The sequence below is a fragment of the Gadus chalcogrammus genome, chromosome 9, assembly GCF_026213295.1.
Source record: "Gadus chalcogrammus isolate NIFS_2021 chromosome 9, NIFS_Gcha_1.0, whole genome shotgun sequence".
Taxonomy (NCBI): Eukaryota; Metazoa; Chordata; class Actinopteri; order Gadiformes; family Gadidae; genus Gadus; species Gadus chalcogrammus.
In genome coordinates, this window is record NC_079420.1 from 14,678,022 (window position 1) to 14,703,760 (window position 25,739).

At 41.8% G+C, this 25,739-nt stretch overlaps 1 protein-coding gene across 3 annotated transcripts; it reads right to left on the minus strand.

The window, feature by feature from the left end:
* Nucleotides 1-487: 487 nt before the first annotated feature.
* Nucleotides 488-24,750, minus strand: si:ch211-106e7.2 (uncharacterized). Of its 3 annotated transcripts, XR_008896548.1 has the most exons (5): nt 24,514-24,750; nt 10,042-13,521; nt 9,801-9,860; nt 9,618-9,698; nt 488-9,436 (listed from the first exon to the last, which is right to left on the minus strand). XR_008896548.1 is itself a non-coding variant. In XM_056599156.1 (4 exons), exons 2-4 carry the CDS (start codon nt 13,481-13,483, stop codon nt 9,303-9,305), a joined length of 3,636 nt encoding a protein of 1,211 aa, XP_056455131.1. In that variant the 5' UTR covers nt 13,484-13,518; nt 24,514-24,749; the 3' UTR covers nt 488-9,302. The 3 variants fall into 3 exon arrangements, 2 of the variants coding, with proteins under 2 accessions (XP_056455131.1, XP_056455130.1); XM_056599156.1 differs by lacking the exon at nt 9,618-9,698 and having other exon boundaries at nt 10,042-13,518; nt 24,514-24,749; XM_056599155.1 differs by lacking the exon at nt 9,618-9,698 and having other exon boundaries at nt 24,514-24,749.
* Between the last annotated feature and the right edge of the window lie 989 nt (nt 24,751-25,739).

Genomic DNA, 25,739 nt, shown 5'->3' on the forward strand with positions numbered 1-25,739 from the left:
CGCGTCTCTACATTCACTTTGAATGGGATCACGACGCGCGTCAACTTTTTGCATCTTTTGGTGTGAACGCAGGGTTAGAAGCATGGACATATTATAGAATGGACACCGGATTCCAAAATGGCGCCCATTCATTCCTATGTAAACTGCTCAATGGCGCAGGGCAGGGCCGACGGACTGCGGGGGAAAGTGAGGCAGTCGTGGGGGGGCCCAAGGCAGAGGGGGGGCCCATGGCAATAAAAAAAAAAAAAAAAAAAAAAGAGAAATTCAAATTATCCACCAGCCCATAGTGTTGGGAGTCGCACACGGCCTCGTCTCCCCCCCCCCCCCCGTCAACAATTGTTCTCTACCCCCCCCCCCCCCCCCGTCAACAATTCAGCGCAGGGGGCTGGTAGGGGGAATTCGTGGGGGGGGGGGGGCCCATCAGTACCTCTTGTATAGGGGCCCAGGATTTGGTGCAACGGCCCTGGCGCAGGGTAACATCAAGGAGAGATATGCTTCTGCATCATGGTAGCCTAGCCACGCCCTAGTTTATGTTGTACCGGATGCAGAAATATTCTTGTTTTTTTGCATTGCTGGCATTGTAGCATCAGAAGCGAGAGGTCTGAGCGATCGCAGTCGCATTGTTTACCGACCATGGAAGTATAAGTTACTAAACCCCTCGATGATTCTCTATATGTTTAACAATTATTATTTTTGATTAGTTTGCCCCTTTTGACTTTATAAGAAAAACACCTTGTATATACCTTTTTGTATTTTAAAACAATATATATTTCTGTTTCTGAAACGAGAATCAAATGCCAAATACACAGACCCAACAGCTGGTGTACCCAGGGAACTCACTGATTCAGTCAAGATGTTAGGAAGCAAATGAGTCTGAAATGACCCCACATGGTATCAGAGACCTATTATGTGTGGGTGCCATAAATAAGACAGATATGATGGTTGCAGCCCCACGTCAGGTTTAAAAAACAAATAATACTGAAACTGAATCTCAAACTTGATCCTGAAACGTATTTAACATGAAATATTGTACAGTGAGAGGGCTGTGGCAGCAATTGATGGAGGAGACAGTCAGGTGTGCAGGAACACAACAACAGGAGTATGATGGACAGGGGTCTGAATGCAGAAATACAATTGTGGGAATTTTTTTTATTTCAACATTCAGAGGAATTCAGGCCTACTGTAGTCCTATGTCAATACGTTTAAAGATGTCTAGGATAGTATAAATGATAACGGTAAATGGCAGGTGTACATTGCTTTTGATGGAGCCATAATGTAATATTAATAATAATGATAATAAAATGCATTTTATTGATGGGAACTTTTCAGGACAATTAAGCACACCTTACATGTATAATTAATAAAAGATTAAAAACACTTGGGTGGAGCCTGTTTGTCACTTTTGTGAAAGAGCTGGAAAGTGCTTGAGTAACAGAATAAGATTCAGCTGGGCAGGGCGCTGAGAGGTGATGCATGAGGCATGATGGTGGCACGGCAGACAAGTAGAGGAGCTTGATGGACTGGCATCTGATGAGGAAACAAAAACGATTTTCTAACTTAAGATAAAATATACTCTGAAGTTTCCAGTTTCTGCAAACAGAAGAGAAGGGGTTTAATTAAGGCTCAGTGTCATTAATAAGATAAACTGTGAGAAAAACAATCAGTAACAATCAAAAACATATAAAAGGCCTGTCTTAGTTTAAAGCCCACTCACCACGTCAAGGTGCAGGCCAAGAGTAGGAGAACAAAGACTCACATCACAAACTCAGACAGTCACAACATGAAAAAAACATATAAATATATGAAACATGCAGATAAATACGAGACCATAGATTCACATCACAAACTCAGACAGTCACAACATGTAAAAAACATATAAATACACGAAACATGCATATAAATACTGGACCATAGACCACTAGACCATAGACTCACATCACAAACTCAGACAGTCACAACATGTAAAAAACATAAATACGTGAAACATGTACATAAATACGAGACCATAGACCCACATCACAAACTCAGACAGTCACAACATGCAAAAAACATAAATACGTGGGCTCATTGCTCGAAGGCTCATTGCTCGTTGGCCGGAAACGGAAAGGGGAGGTGTTCATGTTTGGTTGTAGTCTTTTTGCTCGGCTCTAGCCCTGCTGTTGAGACGGAGAACCGAGTGAAAAGACTAAAACCAAACGTAAACAGCCCCCCTTTCCGATTCCGGCCAACAAGCATTGATTCTAGGAGGTATTCTAGTCCGCTGAGCTATGAGCCAGAGGGCTAACGTTATGGATTGTACATATTTATAATTTGAAATTCGTCTCAGCCTTTATACCACAGATACTCTAGGGTCTATAGCATATAACCGCGTTTTCTGATTACAGTTTAATATAACAGTAAGCTGACAACACTGCAACTGCAAATTAACCACACAGAGAAAACCATGGCTACCGGTCAAACAACACAGCGTTCTTAACGCGCATCCACTGTGTTGATAAACAAATAACCCCCCTATTGAATGAAGTTAAACCTAGTGAGCGTGCTGTTCACAGACACCAGAATGAACAAGTTCACAGTAACGTTCATCAGGCAGTAATACAGTACGTTCAGTTCACGTTCGCCCAAAATATGAACGAGTTCATGAACGCGTTCAGGCACAACTCAGACAGTCAGAACATGTAAAAAAAAACATGCTTACTCTCCTCTCCACGTTCTATGTAGCTGTCCCCCCAAAGTAAAAAAAAAAAAAAAAAACGTTCTGTTAAAATTGGGGGTGGGAGGATTTTTGAAATAAAAGCTTTCTTATTGTAACACTTTTTGTTCAAGTCCTATTTCTTACACATGCAGCCATTTGGACACCATTTTATGATAGCTGATAACCAAGGTACACACTGTAATATTATAATCAAGAGGACATACAGGCAGTTCAAATAAAAATAGATATAACTTTAATGATCTTTGGACTTTAAATATGAATGATTGCTCCATATGACACCAACAACATAGTAAATGAATGTAGGCCTAGAAAAAATACAGTTCAATGTTATTGCTTAAGAAACATATTTCTTCCAACTAACTAGTTACGAAAAATTAAGGCTGGGGGTAAACGATTATTTATTAAACGATTCATCTGGCGATTATTTTATCGATTAGTCGACTAATCTAATGACTAATTGGACGATTATCTATTTTTCTGTTGCTCGATTAATAAAAACCATAATCTGTATCTCAAATAAATACCAAAAAATTCTTAATAATATACTTTATTTAATACGGAACCCGTAAAGGGACATGAAAAAAATGTGTGCGTATACTCTCTTGCGCTCCGCCTCCAACTACGAGATGGTTAGTTACATCTTTCCTGCTGTCGGCTCCCAGACCAAGGAGCACAGGTGATACGTTCCCTCCAGGGCCGATGCTCTCTCGGGGGCATGACCCTTCACTTTGACCGACAGTGAGTCTGCTTATAGGTCGGAATATGATGGAATGAAGCGGCCACCGATTCTTGACAGGCTGGGTACTTTATTCTTACACACAACCGGACTCGTTCATGACTTCACTAGACTGACATGCACGCTATCGCTCGCTCTCCTCGCTCGTCCACCTACTCGCTGACGACACACACACACACACACACACACACATACACACACACACACACACACACATACTGCCAGTGATATGCGCACGATATTTCCCCGTGCTCATGAGATACTTTCTCGTGCGCACGAGATACTTTCTCATGCGCACGAGATACTTTCTCGTTTGAGATGCTCCAACATTGCTGTCGTGCTCTTGTGATATGCCAACTCCATTTGGCAAAGAGTGCAAATCACAACACCTTTCCGTTTAGGACTTAACTTGAAGTATTTCCATACCTTTGATGATTTCGTGCGCGGACATTTTCCTTTATTGTGACTTTCGTCCATTTCTCCGTCGAAAATTGTCGACGGAGAAATTTGACGTCGACGAATTTTTGACGTCGACACGTCGACGTCATCGACGCGTCGCTACAGCTCTACGAAAAATGCAATCAATAACTTATGTACAAATAAGTGCTTACATATCTACCAGCAACAAAAAAAATTGCGAAGACACATTCCTCCTCCCCACTTGTATTGGAGTGAACGAGAGTATCTACTTCTGGACCTGACCTGGCTGTTCTTCTCCCCTGTCCATGAACCTGGCCTGAGATGCAGCTGGTTCCTTATCAAGAAGGAAATTCCGGAACTGGAACACTCCCTTAAACAAAGTTGTTATTCGACCTTGTATGCCATCAAGGCTGCCACCCACTTCAGACCACATCTCCGTGTTCCTCTACCCATTTTACTGGCAGCTCCTCAAACAGGCCCCTCCAGTAAGTAAAACTGTTAAAGTATGGAACGAGGAGACTGATCTTGTGCTACAGGACTGCTTTAACAGTCCTGACTGGGATTTGTTTAAGACTGCTGCTGTGAGAGAGGACTGTACTGTGGTAACTGGCTACATCTGCACATGCATAGACAATATTGTCCCCACTAAGTGCTGCAAACCCAAACCAAAACCCCTGGATTAACTGTGATGTACGGTCCATGCTGCGTGCCCTCTCCACTGCATTTGCCTCTGGTGACGCTGAAGGCTACAAAAAAGCACACTGCCAGATTAGTTCTACGCTCGCTTTGACAACCTCAATACCAACAGAGGGATTCTACCAACAGAGGCAGCACAGAGCTCTTCACTCACGGTGACATCAGCTGAGGTGTGCAGGGCGCTGAGGAGAACGAAACCCCGGAAAGCAGCAGGCCCTGACAACATCCCGGGCCGTGCACTGAGGGTCTGTTCAGCGGAGCTGGCTGAGGTGCTAACAGATATTTGCAATCTGTCCCTCTCACAATATTCTGTGCCCACCTGCTTCAAGAACACCACCCTTGTGCCCCTCCCTAAGAAAAACACCATAACCTGCTTGAATTACTACCTTCCCATCGCACTCACTTCAATTGTGATGAAGTGTTTTGAGAAGATTATCATGTCCCATATTAAAAAGACCATCCCGGACACCCTGGACTCCCTAATTTGCGTACTGTCGGAACCAGCCCACTGATGACGCAGTAAACACCACCATCCACACAGCTCTCACACATCTGGAGAACAAGGACACGTATGTTCGAATGCTGTTTATCGACTGCAGCTCAGCATTCAACACGGTCCTCCCAACCAGACTGGCTGAGAATCTCCTCATCCTCGGACCAACACCTTCCCTCTGCAGCAGAGTTCTGGATTTCCTTACAGACAGACCCCAGACAGTCAGAGTTGGTACCCGGACATCGGGCACAAGGACGGTGAGCACAGGGACCCCCCAGGGCTGTGTGCTGAGTCCTCTGCTGTACACCCTCTTCCCCTACGACAGTGCCTCCACCCAGCGCAACACCACAATCATCAAGTTTGCGGATGACACTGTAGTGTATTTTAACCGAGATATAAAACACTTCGACTAATTTAAGAGAGAGTAAAAGAAATCGAGGGGTCCGGAGCAAGTATTAACAAAATACTTTATCGTGAAGAGCAACAACAACGATAACAGCCGGGTGGGTCTGCAGAGTCACTTCTCGTCAACAGATTCCAGCCTCTCCTTATGCACAGTACTCAGCAGTTTCTTGTTTTAGGTGTCACCGAGATAGTCTAGGACCCAGGAAGTGGAGTCAGCATGCATTGTCTCAGTAGCTTCCTGCTCCTGGGGGGTTGGGCCCTAACCCCTGCTCTGACCCAAGACTCCCAGGCCTCGTGACCAGCCCTGGATAAGAATCCAGGACGCTTTAAATGCTTTCTACCATTAAATATACAGGCCTAATAATAATCATAGTTTACCATAAAATATAATCATTAATTTCTACCACAACACAACAGTTATCGGACTGATCACTGGTAGGGTGGAGATAGACTACAGGGGGGAGATGGCTCAGCTGGTGTCCTGGTGCCACACATATAATCTCTCCTTAAACACAGAGAAGACTAAGGAGTTGATTATCAACCCGAGGAGGAGGAGAGACCAGCACAATCCATTACACCTCGGCGAGACTCAGGTAGAGAGGGTGAAAACCTTTAAATTCCTCTGCACCCACATCAGCGAGGACCTCTCCTGGTCTCACAACACCCAGCACATTGCCAAGAAGTCTCAGCAGCGTCTGTACTTCTTAAAGGTCCCATGACATGAAAATCTCACTTTATGATGTTTTCTAACGTAAATATGAGTTCCCCTAGCTTTGTGGATGGAATGTCTGTATTCATGACGTCATCAGGAATCTCAGCTCCTCCCCTTACTCTGCCTGGCCCGCCCAGAGACGTTGGCCCGCCAATGAGACTCGACCGTGTGAGCGCCACATGTGTGTGTGTGTGTGTGTGTGTGTGTGTGTGTGTGTGTGTGTGTGTGTGTGTGTGTGTGTGTGTGTGTGTGTGTGTGTGTGTGTGTTACAGTGTGTGAATACACACACTGTAACGCAAGTGTTTCTTGTCGGTTCTTTGACGTGTCTTGTATTTCCACAACGAGACTGTTGTGGGGGTCAACTGAGCCATGGTTGAGAAGGAATTGGGGGAAAGGAACTTTGGCTTAGACTGGCTGAAGTACATGAACTGCGACATGCCGCCTGTTGCCGCGAGGCACCATCGCCCGGCAGCGGGCAGCCGGCAGCAGGCAGCGCGCGGTTCAGTCGACTTCAGGTTGATGTGAAAGTGGAAGAACCAGAGACGTCGCAGAACCCGACAAAGTCGTTTGTGATTCATTATATCGTCTGGAGGCGCACACAGCTTTTGGCCGTGATAATATGTATTAAATGATATAGATTTCTATGTATTATATGATGTTATTTAGATATAGAGCTCCAGGACTGTAACGCAACTGTTGTACACTTCCTTGTTATTTGGATAACCGTTCTGTCGGACTCTCGTCTCTGGTATTTCTACAACGATACTCGTATTGGGGGTTATCTCAGCCAAGGTTGAGAATGAATTGGGGGGAAGGAACTTTGGCTTTGACTCCCTCAAGAACATGAACCACGACATGGAGGAGAAAGGGATTGTTGGCGGCGAATGTCTCCAGCTTGAGACCCGCTGAGGGACCACCGCCGGAGGCGGAGGTGCCTAAGCGCTGCCCGGCAACGATCCCTTTCTCCTCCTTGTCGCGGTCTACTTCACATTGATGAGGACGTTGAAGAACCAAGAACGTCTGAGAACCCAACGCGGTCGTTTGAGATTCATAATATCGGCTCACACAGCTTTTGGCCGTTATAATATATATTATATGAGCAACTTCTACAGGTGTACAGTGGAGAGCCTCCTGACCAACTCCATCACAGTGTGGTTTGGGAACTGCACGGTACAGGAAAGAAAGGCTCTCCAACGTGTGATTAAAACTGCACAATACATCTGTGGAGCAGCCCCCCCCATCACTTCAGGACATTTACAACAACCGAATCACAAAGAGAAAAACAACATCACCAAGGACACTACACACCCCCAGCACACACTGCTTCCACCTGGCAGACGCTACAGGAGCGTGAAAGCCAGAACAACCAGACTTAAAAACTGTTTTTATCCACAGGCCATCAGGCTGCTGAATTACTCTATCAAACACTGTCTTTGCACTATATTCAATACTGTGAACTATATTTCTTATCAACTGTGAACTACATTTGCACTATGTGCTTATCTAATAATAATATTCAATATCCAATGTATGTATTCTAACTTCTTATATTTCAATGTCTTTCAGTGCCTTCTGCTGTATGCGAACATTGCACATGCTAAACAGCACTTTATATTCAATTATATTTAACTGTTTTTGTTTAACTAAATTCTGGCCTTTGTAGAGATTTTTTTTTGTAGTTTAGTTTATTTATCTACTTTATTTTAAGTATATTTTGTGTGAAGGGAACTTGCAAATTTAGAATTTCATTGCCCAGTGCAAACTATGTTTCCATTGTGTATATAGCAATAAACATCTTGTATTGTATCTTGTATCTTGCATCAATCCCCACACTCATCTCACAACCTCTTTGTCTAAAAATAACCTTTCTCACATTGCTAGAGCAAATGGGCCTTCTAAGGCCTGGCTATTCTATGAGTTTAGAGCTAACCTTACAGCATTGCAAAAATTAAAATCACCGATAAGTATTGTTACTATCATGACATACAAACATAGATATTGCTACAGCATAGCTTTTACGACCGGATTGATTTTACTTATGAAAGTACATAAATACATTCTTCCCCAACATGTCATGAAGATCTTCGGGAAACTGGTTCTTTGCTGGGGTATGCTGTGGAGGTGGTCACAAGACTGGAGAGACCAACAGACTAAAAAGCTGACGAGGAAGACCATCTCTGTTGTTGGGCTACAGTTGCACAGTCTGGAGGCAGAGGAGGAGGGACAAATTCATGTCCATCCTGGGCAACCCCTCCCATCCCCTCTATGAACTTTGGCAGATGGGGAGCCCCTTCAGCCACTGATTCATTTCCCCCAGGTGTAAGACTTTGTGCCGGCAGCCATTAGGCTGAACAACAGTGCCTGATGTATGTTTGTGTTTTGTGTATGCATGCATGCATTTATGTATTTGTGCATATATGCATGTGTATGTGTATATACTTGATCACTGGGCACCGTTTAACATTGCATTACTGGGCCTCTTCGTCATTTAGACGGTCTATTCCGTTAGTCCTTACTATAGCATCTATTTATGTTTTCCTTAGCACTCATGTATTTTTATGTATTTTATATCCTGTCTTCCACTGCTGCTGGGCTGCTGTAACTAAAGGAATTCCCCCTCCATGGGATTAATAAAGTTTTAATCTATATGTTAAGTATATTCTGGTTATATTTACTATAAAGTATAGTCAAATTCTCGCATAACTTCCCTACAATAACCTTCACTGGTGTATGTTTGGAATTCCAAGACTTCCTGGGCGATCCACTGATAAAATACATCCTCATATAGTTCCTTGTATGAAGTTGTCCCTCCAGATTGCAGATATGCTATACTCTGGGCTGGTTTGGTTAATAAAATAAGAAAACAATAAATAGAAAGATGGTCATAGCAAAAACAAGGATTTATTGCAATTGTGCACAACATACATTCAATATTAATTAGCAATATATCAATATTGCATATTTTGCATGCAAAAAAGATGTAAAAAACAATGAGAAAAATACAAATTTGAAATATCCACAATGTCGCTAGAAAAATAAATGTGTCCTTCAAAGCAAACACGGTAACAAATGCCTAACATATCCATGAGAAAGAAACCTTTTTAATACTTTTATTCACCCCAAATCAGTCACAATATTCCAGACTTTTCCTTTTGGCATTTGTCTTCTGAGACTCTTGGAAGGTGGACTTGCACTGCAGGGCGACATTAGAGGACGTGAGAAGACCGTGCTTCTTATCTGGAATACGAGCCCATCCAGCTGAAGGAGAATTCATCAGCATTAAGGGTTGGTCAGTACATGCAATAGCCAGGCGAATACTGCATAAAGAAAGACACTGATGCTGTATTAGGTTCTTTGTTCTTAATTTCCCATCTGGGATCGATAAAGTTGTATCTAAATCACCAGAGACGCACATAAACGCAATCTAAATTGTAGTTACATTTCTGGTACTTGTTTTGAAGTTCCAATGTGCGGCACTTGTAGACAATAAGTCAGATAATTGCAGTTTTCGGTCTTTTCACTGGTGACCAACAATAAGACGATGAGGGTTCAGCAGAATTACAACTGCCATACGTTTTGAATTGAGCAGGGAACAAATAAGAAATGATAGGTATTACTTTACCTATTGATCTTTGGATGGTGGTCTTCAAACCATTGGTCATAGCAGCACTTTTGGAGGTATCTAAAATAAGACGTTGATTGTTTAGAGGAAATTATATTTAAAAAAAAATGTTATTTTTTGCAACATAGATTTGTCTTTACAAGAAAACGATGGCAGCTTAGAAATGCTGTCATTGAAACAAGGCTGGCCTTGTTGCCCCATTGATTCACCAAAGGTGTAGAATAACCATGTGGTGACTTACCCAATGCAGAAGCTCTCTTGTCCTTTCGGCGTCTGGGTCCAGCTTGGATTTCCAAGTGGTGGCGAAGCAGACCTAACCTCAATCCTCGGTTCTCCTTCCGCCGCATGTCAGGAACTTTTAGTGTTTTAGATATACTTCTACTATTAACTAGCCATTTCTTTGTCACACTATTGTTTGGCATTTGTGTTGTTTCAAGTGGGAGGACTTCTGCATGGGCCTTCCTCCTTCCACGTTTCTTGCCAGATCCTAGGGGAAAGGTTTGCTCAGGGGAAGCGGGAAGCCTCTCCATGTCTATGAGTTCAGCCTCTACAGGAGCATTGGTGGCCGAGTTAGAGTTCTGATGGATATCCATCAACCTAATGGTTCTGCTTTTACCATTTTTTATTGTTATAGGTAGATAACTGTTTCTCCATTCCTCACAAATTCGGTCTCTGACTGAACAAATCGTCAGCGTAACGACAGATGGAGGTGGATGCGGAAGTCCTGAATACCACTGACTCGAAGAGTGACTCTTTCCGCGGGGTCCTGAAACACCACTCCTATGTTCTGTGCTGCCAAATAAGGCAAGTTTCACAGTCTTTTCTGCAGCAGTTGTGGAGTCATCAGCAACAACCTTTTCCTTGATTAAATCGTTTGAGGTTTCTTTAATAGCAGGCTGATAGACAGATGTGACCGGCTCTTCAAATGGCAATATCTTTCCTATTGTCCTTCTACGTTTTCTACTGAGCCCAAGTCTCATTTTAAGGCTTTGAGGACAGGCATCCTTTTGGTCCACTGTAGGAGAGAGCCTGTTTGGACCAGCTGTGAGATGTGAACCAATGGACTTCAAATCATGTTTGTCGCCGTTTGATTGTTTCTGTGCAATAGTCAGTATAGCCTTTGGTGTAGACGTATGGTCTTCACTTGATTCTGCGATGGGATGCTTAGCGCACACAGCTGTATGATCTTCATCATGATCTTCTGCTTGTTTTGGGTCAATATTTAGTGTCTCTCCTGTGCGTACAGGCTTCAACTCTTTATTGAAATTATCTTCAAGAGCTGTTGTTGAGATGGATCCTTTGATGCTCCTCAGGATATTAATAATCTCGTCTTCCTCATTAAAGTCCATGGTCGAGGGAGGAGTAATAGGCGTATTGTCATACCCTTTTTGTGGCACCTCAAATTGTTTGGTCAAGTCAACGGTTTTGCTCCCCTTCGTTGAATTTGAACGCATAGGATTCAGAGACACTTCAATAATATTCTCCTCCTCACTGGGTTCCAAGTCACCTGTCGAAATGACACAGGGCTTGTTGGTTTCTGACAGTGACTTGCACGAGCACTCGAATGAAGGTTCTTTCCCTAAAATCTTTTCTATCCACCTATTGATGCAGCAAAACTCCTCCATACTAGTCCGTTCCTCAGTTGTTGAAAACTCATTGGATTTGAACTCAATCAAACTAGACCCATTTTTCAGTTGCTCAAAGACGATCCGGGCCTGATCAGGATGCATTGTTTCTATTTCAAGGAGGTCCAATGGATCATTCAGGTCCACTGTTAATGCTTCATCAGGAACTATGGATAGGGTACATTTGGTTTGGAGAATTGACTTAGCTGCCTCTACAACATCTAGAGCAGGTGCAATTAGAGGCACATTTTCAATTGCCATTTCCTTCACAATATCCACAGGAATTACACATTTTGTCTCCATTGGATTCGTCTCAGTGTTGCATTTGCTTTCACCATTCTTCAACGACGAGGGGAAGCCAAACTCGTTATCAATGTCATCCAGCTGCCTGTTAACATTCAACCATGGGGACACATAAGGAGACTCAAAATGGACACCATCGTCTTCAAGTACAGTGCACTTTTCTTTAACCCTATCCCAGTTTTTGCTATCTATGTGTGACAGTATAGTCGAGTCGTGTGTGTCCTTGCAAAAGTCGATCACCCCAGTCATTAGCTCTTTGTAATAGTTTGATTTGATCAGACTCAATGCTTTTTTCGGGTCATTATCCCATAGGTGTTTTATTAACTGGTCTACAACCGCATTTGAATGACAAGGTTTGATCATTTCAATTCCGGTAGTAATTTCAACTAAAGCAGTCAATTGTTTATGTGTCCATGTCCTTACAGGAACTACGCTCAACAGCCCAACATCATCCGTTTCAGACTCTTCAACCCCACTTTTTGGGATTTCTTTACCGTGGCTTGAATCCAGGGTCACTGATTGATGAGCTTCAGACTCCTTCACATTTCCTTTTGGTAGCAGTGAAGGGGTCACTGTCCCATCATTGGTAGGCTCTATGTTGGCATTTGGTGGGTGTTTTTGGTCAGAGCCTGAACCGTCTTTTTCTGAACCGTCAGATTCAGGCAAAGGTTGAAATAGATGTGGTAATGTGTTGCCGTCTATTTGGATGTTGTCAACACAACCATCTATTGAGGTATCTTTCTGGCGACCCATCCTCTCAGGGCAGCTCTTTTTAGCAGGTACTTGGGTGTTTTTTTGCAACAGTGGTTGTACAACCGCCACAGCCTTTTGGCAAGAATAGCTAGGGGGTGGGTTTCTGCCCGGGTTGTTTGGATTCATCAGATGAGTGGCTTGAGGTAGTTCAACATTTTTGACACGAGAAAGACAGCTGGTATACGGAGGTGGGGCCCTGAATACAGGAGAGTTACTGAAAGCAGGGGCCGCCCCGGCACCACTCTGAAGTTGCATATGTGTTTGCGACACAGGAAGTTGTACACTTGAGATGAATGTTGTATCAAGGGGAGGCATTGGTTTTCTTGGCATAGTAAAACGTGGTGAAGCCATTCGTGTTGATGCTGTATAGGGGGTTTGAGTTTGGTTCTTTCTTGCACCTTCTTTCTTTCTTGTTGCTTCCACTTGCTTGCCATGTGTGGCAGGGAGTTTCCATCGGAATGTAGATGTTAATTCTGTATTTGACTCCCTGTGCCCTCCTCTATTATGTGGCACTGTTTTCTTAACATTTTCTGGAAGGTAATTAAATTTCAGTGGCATTAAATTGTGATTACCAACACTGTTTTGCATGTTTTGGTATGGGTATGTTTCCGTCTGTTCCGTCATCTTTGGTTGTCTCTGGTTTGACCAGTTCCCAGGAAAGGTTGGATCTTGCTGAGTGGTCATTTGACATGCACTTACTTGCCATTGACGGGGAAAGTTTCTTGTCTGTGCATCATCATATGCAGTCTTTTGGTTTGAGTTCCCATTTACATAATTATTCTGAAGGGGTTTATACCCTGGGTTTGTTGTCAACTGCTGATAAGTTATTGTGGTTTGCTGACCATAGCCAGGATTGAACTGAGCACTTTGTGAGTCATTGACCTCTGCATATTTTGGGTAAGTATTTGAGTAGCCTGCCTGACTCCAGAATTGTTGATGCTGTTGTGAATTTTGCTGGACTTGATTATTTTGCTGAACATACATCCAAAGAGTGGTATCCATTTTGCCTTGATCGTGTGTCCAGGAATGTTGAAATCCTTCTGGAAGAAATGGAACGCAAGGACATTTAATTAGTGCTCAGTGACCTTGAGACCGGTCCACTGACAGTTATCCCGTGGTATTATAAAAACACAATTATTCATTCATTTGTAAAATGCTAAAAAAAAATTAACAGAGGTATCAAAAATAACAAGGAAGTGATTTCTCAGATAAAGCGATCAGATAACTAGATTAGAGGATGCCTACATAGAGCTGGGCGATAAAACGATAACGATATGTACCACGATAGACACGTAATCAATAATATCAATAGAAAATGTTTTCTGGCCACGGTTGTACCAGTGTTTCCGCTAGAAGAAATTGGTGCCGGTCATGTGACCGGGAAGGTTTCATTTTACCGGTCAAATTGGAAAAAAAATCGGTCGGATATTGTCCGTGTATATTGCACATGGCGTCAGACAAAATGCAATACAGGCTTATTTGAATGCTTTTTAGGGGTCCAGACCGCATTGTATTTTCACAAATAGGTTAAAGGTTTCACAAATCTGAAACTATGTTTTACATAATGTATAGCCTCACTGTGATAATTTAGTCTAGATTTGAAGAGTCTAGGTGTAGTGGTTTTTAATCAGGATCAGTTCTAATGCGGTCTGGACCCCTAAAAAGCATTAAAATGTGCCTTTATTGCATTTTCACAAATAGGGTAAAGGTTTCACAAATCTGAAACTATGTTTTACATAATGTATAGCCTCACTGTGATAATTTAGTCTAGATTTGAAGAGTCTAGGTGTAGTGGTTTTCAATCAGGACCCGTTCTAATGCAGTCTGGACCCCTAAAAAGCATTAAAATGAGCCTGTATTGCATTTTCACAAATAGAAAAAAGGTTTCACAAATCTGTAACTATGTTTATTATAATGTATAGCCTCACTGTGATAATTTAGTCCAGATTTGAAGAGTCTAGGTGTAGTGGTTTTCAAACAGGACCGATTTAAAGTGGACCAGCTGCTGAATCGGATGCTGCGAATCGGATGCCAACTTCAGCGTCATGCCACTCTCACCCTTTGGAGCACAGCCGTATCAAAAAACCGCCAGCAACATCTGCAAATGCAACGCCGCAAAAGCAGCAGCTGACCACCATGGAGAGGTACTCGGCATCAGTGCCTGATGACAAAGCATCCAAACGCTACAAAGACATAACCCAGGCAGTGGCATATCACATAGCTAAGGATATGCTTCCGCTCAGTACTGTTGAGAAGCCCGGTGTTTCAGTTCAACTCGTGACCGTGTTAACTGGTGACCATCAGCCGAATGCGTCGCTTGTTGTCGTGGCTACGCCAGCTGTTGGAAATCGGGACCAGACACGTAGCTGTCCTTGCGACTGCCGCTTTGATTTGTTTTTCAATAAAATGAATAGTTCAGATGTTACAGATGTAAAGGTCTAGTCTACCTCAGTTTTACTTGCATTTCTTCTATGTTTACTAAACACTGCATATATTTAAAAAATGAAATGTTATTCACCAGAGGGTGAACTTTTTTGCACTAAACCTGCAGTAAAAAATATATATGTAGATAGTTCTTCTCGGGTCTCAGGTTTCGATGCGTTTACATTTTACACTTTGCACATGTTTTTGTAACATATATTTTTGTTAAGCACTTTATTATTGATAATTGTTAAAGGGACACTGTAAAAATTACTCCCATCTGGTGGTACAATACATTGCATTTAAACTAATAGTGCTCGCTTGTTCAAAATCTACGGTGGGCAGTATGTGCCAAGAAGCTGTGTCATAACATCCAATACTACCTCATTGAGTCATTCGAGTGATGATGAGGTTCGTTATTTCAAACAAATTTCAAACTGCATTTAATCATTAGTGTAAGCTAATGATGCATGAGTAATTACTCCTCGAGCAAGATAGTGAAATATTTCAGTCATCATTCACGCTGGCTCAGATTGAAAACGCGTTTGCATTTCCTGTACCACTTAGTGCTTTTTGTCCCTCTCGGCAGTTCATAGACCGGAAGAACATGGAAGCCTCCATGAAGCTTACCCGTCCTATGTAACTACATAATAATTATTCTTCGCTCAGGGAGGATAAGTGAGATTTTTGGCAGAGATAATTCTACACCAATGAGGACTTATTTATGAATGAATACGTTGATTTGAGGTAATAAATGACGTAAAATATTACAGTGTCCCTTTAAGTTTTCATTGTGATGGGCATGTATTTGAGTGTTTTCCATGGCTGTGTTGTTGACATTCATTTCCATTGTCTGCCTACAACCAGAGTAAGGTTAAGGATAATTTAGTAAAAATGTAGTATATTTTTCTCCTGGTCCTCATTTTAAAAAAGGTCACACAAATTATCGATATCGACCAATATGAAACACTTAAATCGTGATACAGTTTTCAGCCATATCGCCCAGCCCTATGCCTACACGTCCCCGTCCACCCAGCCCCTTCTAACCCTCATTCTGTCTGTTTTAGAGTGTTGTGTTGACCGAGACTGGATGCCAGTACACCCCATACGGCTACCCGCCTGCTCAGCGGCCCGCACCCCATCCCCATAGACAATATATAGGGCATGTTAAGCCCTTTGAGACCCTTATTTTGATAAAGTGCTATGCAAATGCAATTTAATTGAAGTAACTAGCTATCCCAGCATTGAATATGGTATTTTAAGGTCTGGAACGACCAACCGACCAACCCACCCACCGACCCACAGACAGCAAAAAATATGATTTAGATTAAAAAGGAGGCGGGACATTTGGCAACATACAATTAATATAAATATAAAAAGGTGAGGAAGGATCAATCCCACACCATTGCTGAAAAATGTATCTTGCCTTATATCTCAATTCAGCTCGATGAGAGCACAGAAGTCTCAGATTGCTAAACTGGTTTACATAAGGTATGTGTGGGAAAATGTCTCTGTGAAGGACTTTGTTATGTTGCTCGACTTTTCCTACTGGAAACTTTCACTACTTTTCAAGCTTTGACTTGCACGACTCCGATGGCCAAACACAAGACACAACACGATTCCCAGTGTGTTACAGCAGATAGAAGAAAATTATGTCACTGACACAGATGTGAAACATCTGACTAGAATTATTCAGACACACCTGGTTGTTCTCATTGATCATTTTCATCAGTTTAAGCCAACGTGGCGATATGACATTTTGAGTGACAAAGGGTGTGTTCAAAATCCCTTTGAATTTGAAAGCTGAGTCATTGCTGGAGCTGGGACTACCTCCTGCTGAAGAAACAGAGCTGTAACAGCTGAGCAGCTATCGCTCGCTGAAAGAAGACAGGATTGCATTATATTATCGTCTTACTGGATAACTAAGGCCTAAAAAAAAATTGTTTGGTTCCGGTTTCCGACCGACCCTGTCAATTTATGTGCGACCCAAATTATTTTATGAGCTTTATAAAAAAAAAATATATATATATATATATATATATATTTTTTTTTTTATGCAAACTATAATTACGTTTTGGTTTTGGTACAGCACCTCTTCATTCTGTACAAGGATGAGCGAATTTTCTCGTTTTTAAATGAAAACAACCTACCTATCATCGCCACCGCTGGAAAAAATGAAATAAATTCCCTACCTACTAGAGGTGCACCGAAAATTCGGCAACCGAAAAAAATCGGCCGAAAACGCAAAAAAAGACACATTCGGCTTTCAGCCGAAAGCCAAATGAGTGGCCGAATCGGTGGCCGAAAGTGGTGGTGACGCAAAATTATACAATCTTGTCTGATTACACAAGCAAGGAGCACAGGCCACCTATACGATCTCAAAATAGTAAAATGTAACAATTACGCCACCCCCTCTAGCTTTTTATAGGTTGTGAGTTGTTTTGTTTATCTCGCCATGAACCGCGGGAATGTTTAATCTAACGTTCGTAAGCTAGTGAAAAGGTTAATTGAAGCGGCGGAGAGAGTAATTTGTTCAGCTAAATCTCTCCTTAAGCACGGATCACAGAGTTCATTCTTAAGCAGATATAATATGGCATCGTTTGTAGCCTGAACGATACATTCAAAGTTTCACGGGAAGATTGATGAGCAAGAAACATGCACCGGCACAAACAGGCTTCTCCAAGATGGAGAATATGGTTATTGATTACTTAAATATGTTTTAAAATATACATTCACTCCTATATCTGATTATGTTATGTCCAACTGACTGGTTCCTTATATTGTATCTATTTAATGTAGCTCAATCTAGGGCTGCAACAACGAATCGATAAAATCGATAGAAATCGATTACTAAATGCGTTGGCAACAAATTTGGTCGTCGATTCGTTGTGTCGCGCGATTAATAAGTTACTCATAGGCGCAGCACTGTTTACAGCCAGCCGCCGACAGGTTGGTTCACGGTTCATGCACGCGCACAGCGAGCTTTAGTGTGAGCGACCACAGCTTGTATTTTGGTCATATCTTAAAACTGGACTGTAGGCCTACATAAAAGGGTTGTACCTTCACTGTCTTTGGGTTAAAAAAACTCCTTCAACTCAGTATCCGTCTAGTCCAACCAAAAACTCTGTCAGCTACTGCTGCTGCAGAGTGCAGACGTTGTGCCGACGGGCTCGGAGTCGGCACCGCGTGCATCAACAGTCATTCAAAGCAGCTGTAGTAATCACACAACCGGACAGTGTAGAAAGTCCCGTCAGTTAAAAATAGTAATGGAGTTTTTAAATCCATGTTAAAATCGGCAGGATATAGAGCTAGCTAGCTTAAAAAAAAAAACTAACCAATGGTCACAAACAGTGTCAAATGTGATGTGTTCAGGTTGGCTCAGTAATATGATTGATGCGTTCAAATGCAGCAGTAAAAAAAAATAAGAATTGAGATTTTGGTGAAAACTTGTTTTCCCAGTAATATAAAATAGGGTTAGGACATATGCTTAGGACACTGATAATTTGTTATATTGCATGTTTATGCATTTGTTTGTGTTGGAAGGCTTTTGAAATGTGTTGTAATTATTGTTGTTGTTTAGAAATCAATTTACAGAGACTTTACACTTGATAAAGACAAAAAACAGTTAATATTGTGAAGCCAAGTTTAAGAAAAAAGAGGGGGGTAGAGAGATGAAAAGGGTAGAAAAGAAGATGAAAGAAAAGGACAGAGGGGGTTGGGGGGGCTCAATTGTTCTCAAAACCGCAATACAAATTCAGGGTGATGTGTTTTTCTCCAACATTTGAAGATTTCAAATAAACATTTTTCCTTGAAAAACATGTCTAAACATTTATTGTAAGCAGTAGATTTAAGCAATATTTAAAAATAGTGTTTTGACAACTTTAAACGGAACCGTCTTTTTCGGTTTTGTTTTCGGTTTCGGCCACAAATTTTCATTTCGGTGCATCTCTACTACCTACCCATGACCTCAACTGGCAACCAACAGGAACCAACCTTTTTTTTTTTCTTTTTTTTAGGCCTAAGCATCTCATCTGAATATCCGGTCGTAAATAAAATAATGCATGCATTTATTTCACCACACACACACACACACACACACACACACACACACACACACACACACACACACACACACACACACACACACACACACACACACACACACACACACACACACACACACACACACACACACACACACACACACACCGTAATTCAAATATAATTTGAATATCAAAAAATAAATCAAAATTTCGAACGAATATTAGGCAGCCCTTAATATTCGAACCCGTTATGGGCAGGCCAAGAGGGAGAGACGTCGGAGAACCCGACGCAGTCTATTCATAATATTGTAATGACCACGGAAGAGGCAGTGAATGAAGTATTGATTAGACAGCGATTTATCAGGAACCCAATAAACCGTTGGAACACGCAAGACCGGTAACCATAGCAACGCCGGTAAACAAACCTCGCAAAATCCAATCCAGGGATGCAATTTTGTAGTACGCCACAAATACAGTATAGCGCGTCCGAATGCTCAGTACGCATTGTGTTAGGGTTGGGCAATCGTCTACAAGCTTCCATCGTCCGATAGCGCCCCCTAGCGATCGTCGATAGTCGATACTATCGGGGGGTCATCTTTATAATAATTTTATAATATTAATTATTTATAATAATTTATCGCTTTGAAAAAAATCGCGTTTTTATTTTTCGATTTTTTTCTTATAAACAAATACGATGGTCTTCCCCTTGGACCAGCGTGAGCCGTGAGCCTCCGCTGATTTAAGTTTCGATGCGTCGGCGCCGGCGGCGCTGTCATGATGACACACGCTGATGACACACGGCTCGTAGCTGTGTTCGAAATCGTTCCCCATCACGGATATAGTGCACTACATAGGGTGCTCGCTATTTTGTAGTGTTGTTCGAATTCTCACTGGTTAATTTCATGCCCTATATGCACTTAAAATACCCAAATGTGAGTGTACATATGATGTTCCCTACGTGTTACTCCCATATACCACAATGCAATGCAGTCGTGTTTTTCCGGAGGAGAAGACGAAGCTCAATAACCGCAAGCGGCGAAAACGACTACATTTAATGATGGAGTCTCCGGCTTTCGTTTAGAAATATCAACAATTTATTTGGGATTTAACAAGAAAATGAAACATTCAAAATTAATCAGAAAAACCTTGTTCAAGGAAATGTAACATTCAACATCAAAACAACCTCCAGCTTTCCTCTTGAGTGCCCGGTTAGTTTACACAATCTGGGCGCATCCGTCTGTGTCACACAAATACCCGGCGCATTTACTGACACAAATGTGATGTCATTTCGCCGTGCGAGCAGACCGGTAGGTTTCGAGCCCCTCCCCTCTCCTCTCGCAGCAGTGAGTGAATACGGCAGGTCAGCACTACATAGTATGTTTTCCACCGGTGCCAGTTAATTTCAATTACAATTTGCGGGGCTTTTTAAGTTGAAAAAATAGCTACCACAGCGCTTTTAAAAATAAAAAAATAATAATAATAATAAAAAATAAAAAAATAAAAATATAATATTATCGCCTTTTTATCGGCTACTTGACACGATCGACGATGGATTCCATCTATCGTCGATAGTCGATAGAATCGACTATCGGCCCATCCCTACATTGTGTAGTACTGAAAACGTTAAAGAATGCGTACTACCGCCACAGTAGAAACTGAACAGAAATAGTATGTAATAAGTATTCGGATTCAGCCCAGGTCTTACTGAAGGCATTTAATGGTCAAAATATTATTAATAAATATTCGAATATATTCAAATATGAATAACCAAACGAACTTCGAATATGATTTTTGGGCAAAAGTCAAAGCCCTAACACACACACACACACACACACACACACACACACACACACACACACACACACACACACACACACACACACACACACACACACACACACACACACACACACACACACACACACACACACACACACACACACACACACACACACCTGAAATGCAATACTAAAAACGCAAGCAGGCCCACCCATCACACTAGCCAGGTAAAAACATAATGTGCCTGATGAGATCAGGCACATTATGTGTATAGGCCTACTACATTTACTTTTTTTTATACTACATCGTACGTCAACTATACGTTTACCGTTTTTCTATTTGTATACCGTTTATCCTTACTTTGGCACTATTTTGTATCTATCCTTATTTAGATTATAACTTGCTTCCTGCTGCTAAATTATTATCTTATCTTATGTGGTTAACGAATTGAAGGGTTTACCGTGCAGGCCAGAGAACAATGGGGCCATTTGAGCACGGTTAGGTGTGAAAACGGCCAACGGCCACGGCCAGATGGCCTAGTGTGAGTGCACCCTTAAAAGCAGTGCCAACATTTAAATATTTTTTAACCATTAAGCGAACAAAAGGCACCAGGCTGATTATCATTTAGGGGGCCACTCAATGACATGCAGAGGAGCCATCCCCAAGAACACACCCACTGACGTGGTGTGAGAAATACAGACTTTCTACTCCTCCTTCACATATAAGGTCATTTACATTTCCTACGGAGAAAATACTACTACCTCAGGTGTAGTATTATTCAGGAGATTTTCAGGGTACGAATGTGAGGATATGTTGTTCACACATACGGCTCATGTGTCTGAAAGCAGCTAGTGTGTGATCATTTGATTAAATTATAAAATTAGTCAATTTATGGTAACGGGTAATTGTTCAATGGAAAGTGTAGCATACTATGCATGCAAATTATTAAATAGCTTTTACTGTTATTCAGGGCTGAAAAGTGCATTGACATTTTAAAATGCAAGGCAACTACTATTGGTTAGTAGAAAATTATAATCATCATTGAGATTAAACATCTCTTCCAGTGTCCTGGCCAAGACAGGCAGCAGTAGCCTACATTCACACTGTGGTGTGTGCGCGTGCGTGTGTGTGTTCTAACCTGTGCGTGCATCAATGGCGGAGCCATTATGTTTGAAAACAAAATGTCTTAGCTCGGCTAAGACGATGTTGAAACAGAATAAAAAGATGCATCATCGCAGCAACATTTAAGATGATCGCGATGAGTTCTGTGCGTCTGCCTCCATGCTGTGGTCAAACCAAAGAAAACTAGTTTGACAGCGGCACCTATAACGCCTCCTGCGAACTTAGAACCTACGCCATATCCTGCCCCTTGCAAGCCCATCCAGTTATCCATATCTCCCTAGATCTCCTCTCTGCCCACACCCTGTTGCTCCACCACACCATATTCTGTCGTTCCACCACACCACATCCTGTTGCTTCACCACACCACAGTCTGTAATGCCACAACATATGGAACACGTCAGCAACGAACATTAGAAGGGACAAGCTAGGGGTCGCTCCAGAGGCCGTTGCATAAAGGGAGAGTGGTACCATGTTGACTCAATGTTTCCCCACACTTATTTAATTAATATAGCATGCATAGGCAAGATAATAATTACATATCATTAAATGTAAGAGTTAATTTCTCCCATACTAATTTCTCGTAGATCGCACCCTCTTTCACCATCTTCGTTAAATGCTACTATCACCTTCCCTTCTATGATCAGTCCTTCCAGAAAAATGCTGTGTTTTTTTGTGATTGTTGCGGCCAAAAGTCCTTGATTATGCGGCATGTTTTCTTCAAAAATGCGATGAAATACGCTGCATATTTATGCAATTTTATGCATTGAAATTGCGGGAACTTGCAAAAATTACGGGAACTTGCGAATAATGCAGCTTTCCGATGACGTTCACGTCGCGTAATTACGTCACTTCATAACGTTCCCATGGCAACAGGGGGAAACGGCAGCTCTTGCGTGAAGTAAACTCAAAATTTTCAACTTTCTGCTAAGATATATGCGTCTTTTTTGCAACGAAAATGCAGGGATTATGAAATCATGCAAGCCCTGCATATTTTGCACGGAAATCTGCAATTTTTGCGGTGAAAGTGCAGCATATTTGAAAAAATGCGGCCCCCGCATGAATATGCAGACTTTGGCTGATATGCGTTGAATTATGCGATCGCATAATCACGTTTTTCTGGAGGGACTGCATGATGGTCAGCAGCTCGCTGATAGTCCCTTCAAATGTTGATGTCGCTGTTTTGTTTCTGTTGCAGAGACAGCGCATCAAGACCTCTACCAAACTCCCGCCCCTGGTACCGTGATGCCGTCTAATCGTTTCACATGAAAATTTCGGACCATGGCTTTGTGGAAAAGATTCATAAAGCAAGCAATGTTTCACTTTGACTAACATTAAATTAGTCAAACAAGTATAATTTAAATGAGAATGAAGGGGGCTCCTTTTTTCTTTATGGCCGTCATATAGCCCTCCCCCTCTCTTCCGGTCAGCATGAGGTGAGCCAGATTAGATAGAGAGGTTCACATCTTTAGTGATCCACAAGCTCACTTATTTTCCCGTCTCACGTTGATGTCGCTGCTTTGTTTCTGTTGCAGAGACAACGCATCAAGACCTACCAGAGTACCAGAGTCCCGCCCCTGGTACCGCGATGCCGTCTAATCGTTTTACATGAAAATGAAACCCCCAATACGTGTAGGGTTTGAGAGGGGACATTGGGGTGTGAAATCAAGAAGGTATATTATGTAAACACGAGGGCCGTGCCGGGAAAAAAAAAATCAAGTAATAAGGGCATACTTGTCAGCGTAAAAACGCATAATGAATGCCACTGGATTGTTTATATGGAAATCTTCTCGTTCCCACTCCAAAATGGGAGGACTGCTAAACAATACTGCTACACAAACCTTTACAAGCTCTAGTCAGATCAAAGGCTAGTAAATGCCAGAGGCTTGCATGTGTGAAAACACACACACACACACACACACACACACACACACACACACACACACACACACACACACACACACACACACACACACACACACACACACACACACACACACACACACACACACACACACACACACACACACACACACACAGAACATTCCGAAAAAAAAGTGGTTCCAAAAAGTTATCCAATCTCAAAAGACCATCACGAGAAAGCTGCTGCGTAATGACAATAACCACACTCAACCTACACATTAACGATGTTGAATAACCTTACTTGTGTTGTGTTAACTTGGAGTGTTATTGTCACGTGTCTAAAATAACGTGTAGGCCTACTGCTAAATGCATGAGCCTGGCATAATATAACAGTCTGGACCTACACATCCGGAGCACAGAGGGGTGTCAACATTTTTTGGCTAGAAAATGCAACATGATACTTGATAAGGCCTGTGTAAACGAAGCCATAAAGCCTAGATACAAAGCGAACCCATTATTAATAATATTCCTAGTTTCTATTAGGTAAATAGCATTTTGAGGAAGGGCCTGACGGAACTAAATCCGCGACGGACTTATTTAGCTGAGACAGTAAATGAGAACACATGTGTGAATCAGTTGGGTCTTGAACGAATGAATCCTTGTTCTCACGTTCACTTATGCAGCTGCAAAACCTTGTGTCACGCTCAAGTGAACATTATGTCCAATCACACATTCCGGCGAGGTTACAACATAGGAAAAACCATAATAAAAAACATCCCAGCCGAACACAAAAGATGGTACACTTACATGCCCTTGTAGAATGTAGTCGGGTTTGGTCGCTGGCATTAAAGAGGAAAAGCGTGCAATCTGTTTCAATCCGAGTCGTTCTCATTCCGTTACTCCCCGACTCCTCTTCGACTTTGTCCTCCTCAGTGGGCTGTGACTGCAGAGGGACGCATTACATGCGACAGCGTCCGTTGCGGTCACAAGCAAACAATGAAATAAGCTAGACATTAGAGTTTTGAAAACGTTGAAGTTTTGCTCCTCCTCCTCCGCCCCCACCTTGACTCCTCCTCCTGCCCCACTTTGACTCCTCCTATCATTCAGAAAGATGAGTTGCGCTTGGACCATCGCTGGATCCTCCACATAGGTGTGTGTCTGAATCCTTTACGCACAAACACTGTGCAACAATGTTGCAAACATTTTCTGACACTTCTGCAACGGTAAGAACTAATGACAATTGATCAAATTTTAATTAAAAAGATGATGATGAAAATGATTGAAGATACTTAAAAGCATGTAGGACTAATTGGGCCATGGAAACAATTAATTTCCTCACACTTGATAATTAACCAATTTAAAGAATGTATTTATAAATAAAGGATTAAACAATTTAACAAATATATATATTTAAGTAGAAATCCATTGAAACAGATGAGGGGGGAAAGTATCAAATAGATAAATGAAGAGAAATGAAGAGAGAACATTTATAGTTCGATTTACAAAAGTATGTTTTACTACTTTTATTATTGAATTATTACAATAATAATTAGCGTATCTCGTATATACCATTCCGATTCATTCCCATACACAAATTTGACATGTGATAATATACAGCTATCCACATCATATCAGTATAATGCAGGGTTAGGGTTAGGGTTCGGCAACCCTATCACGCGTGCCGCCACTGGCACGTAGCAGCATAATCATTGGCACACTTGAGAAAAAAAAACAATGCGGCAGCATAATCATTACTACCGATTTTTTGCAATTAATAGTCTGTAGCCTAAACCTAAGTTGTGAGCAGGGACGTCCCTAGGAATTCTGGGCCCCCTGACAGAATTCAGTTATGGAGCCCCCCCCCCCTCCACCCAAAAAAAATAAATATATATTTTCAAAAGAAAATACAATTATATTTAGCCTACATTTTTATATATTCATTCACATTTTATAATCGTTAAATATTGGGTTAGACTGGGTCAAAATTGGGTAGTCATTATCATCAGAAGAAAATTAATGACAACTGTATAACA

Coding starts and splice junctions, on each gene's coding strand:
- si:ch211-106e7.2 (XM_056599156.1), bottom strand. CDS start 13,483: ATGGATACCACTCTTTGGATGTATGTTCAGCAAAATAATCAAGTCCAG. Junction 9,861..10,041: donor CAAGAGAGCTTCTGCATTGG/GTAAGTCACCAC, acceptor GTCTTATTTTAG/ATACCTCCAAAAGTGCTGCT. Junction 9,437..9,800: donor CACCATCCAAAGATCAATAG/GTAAAGTAATAC, acceptor ATTCTCCTTCAG/CTGGATGGGCTCGTATTCCA.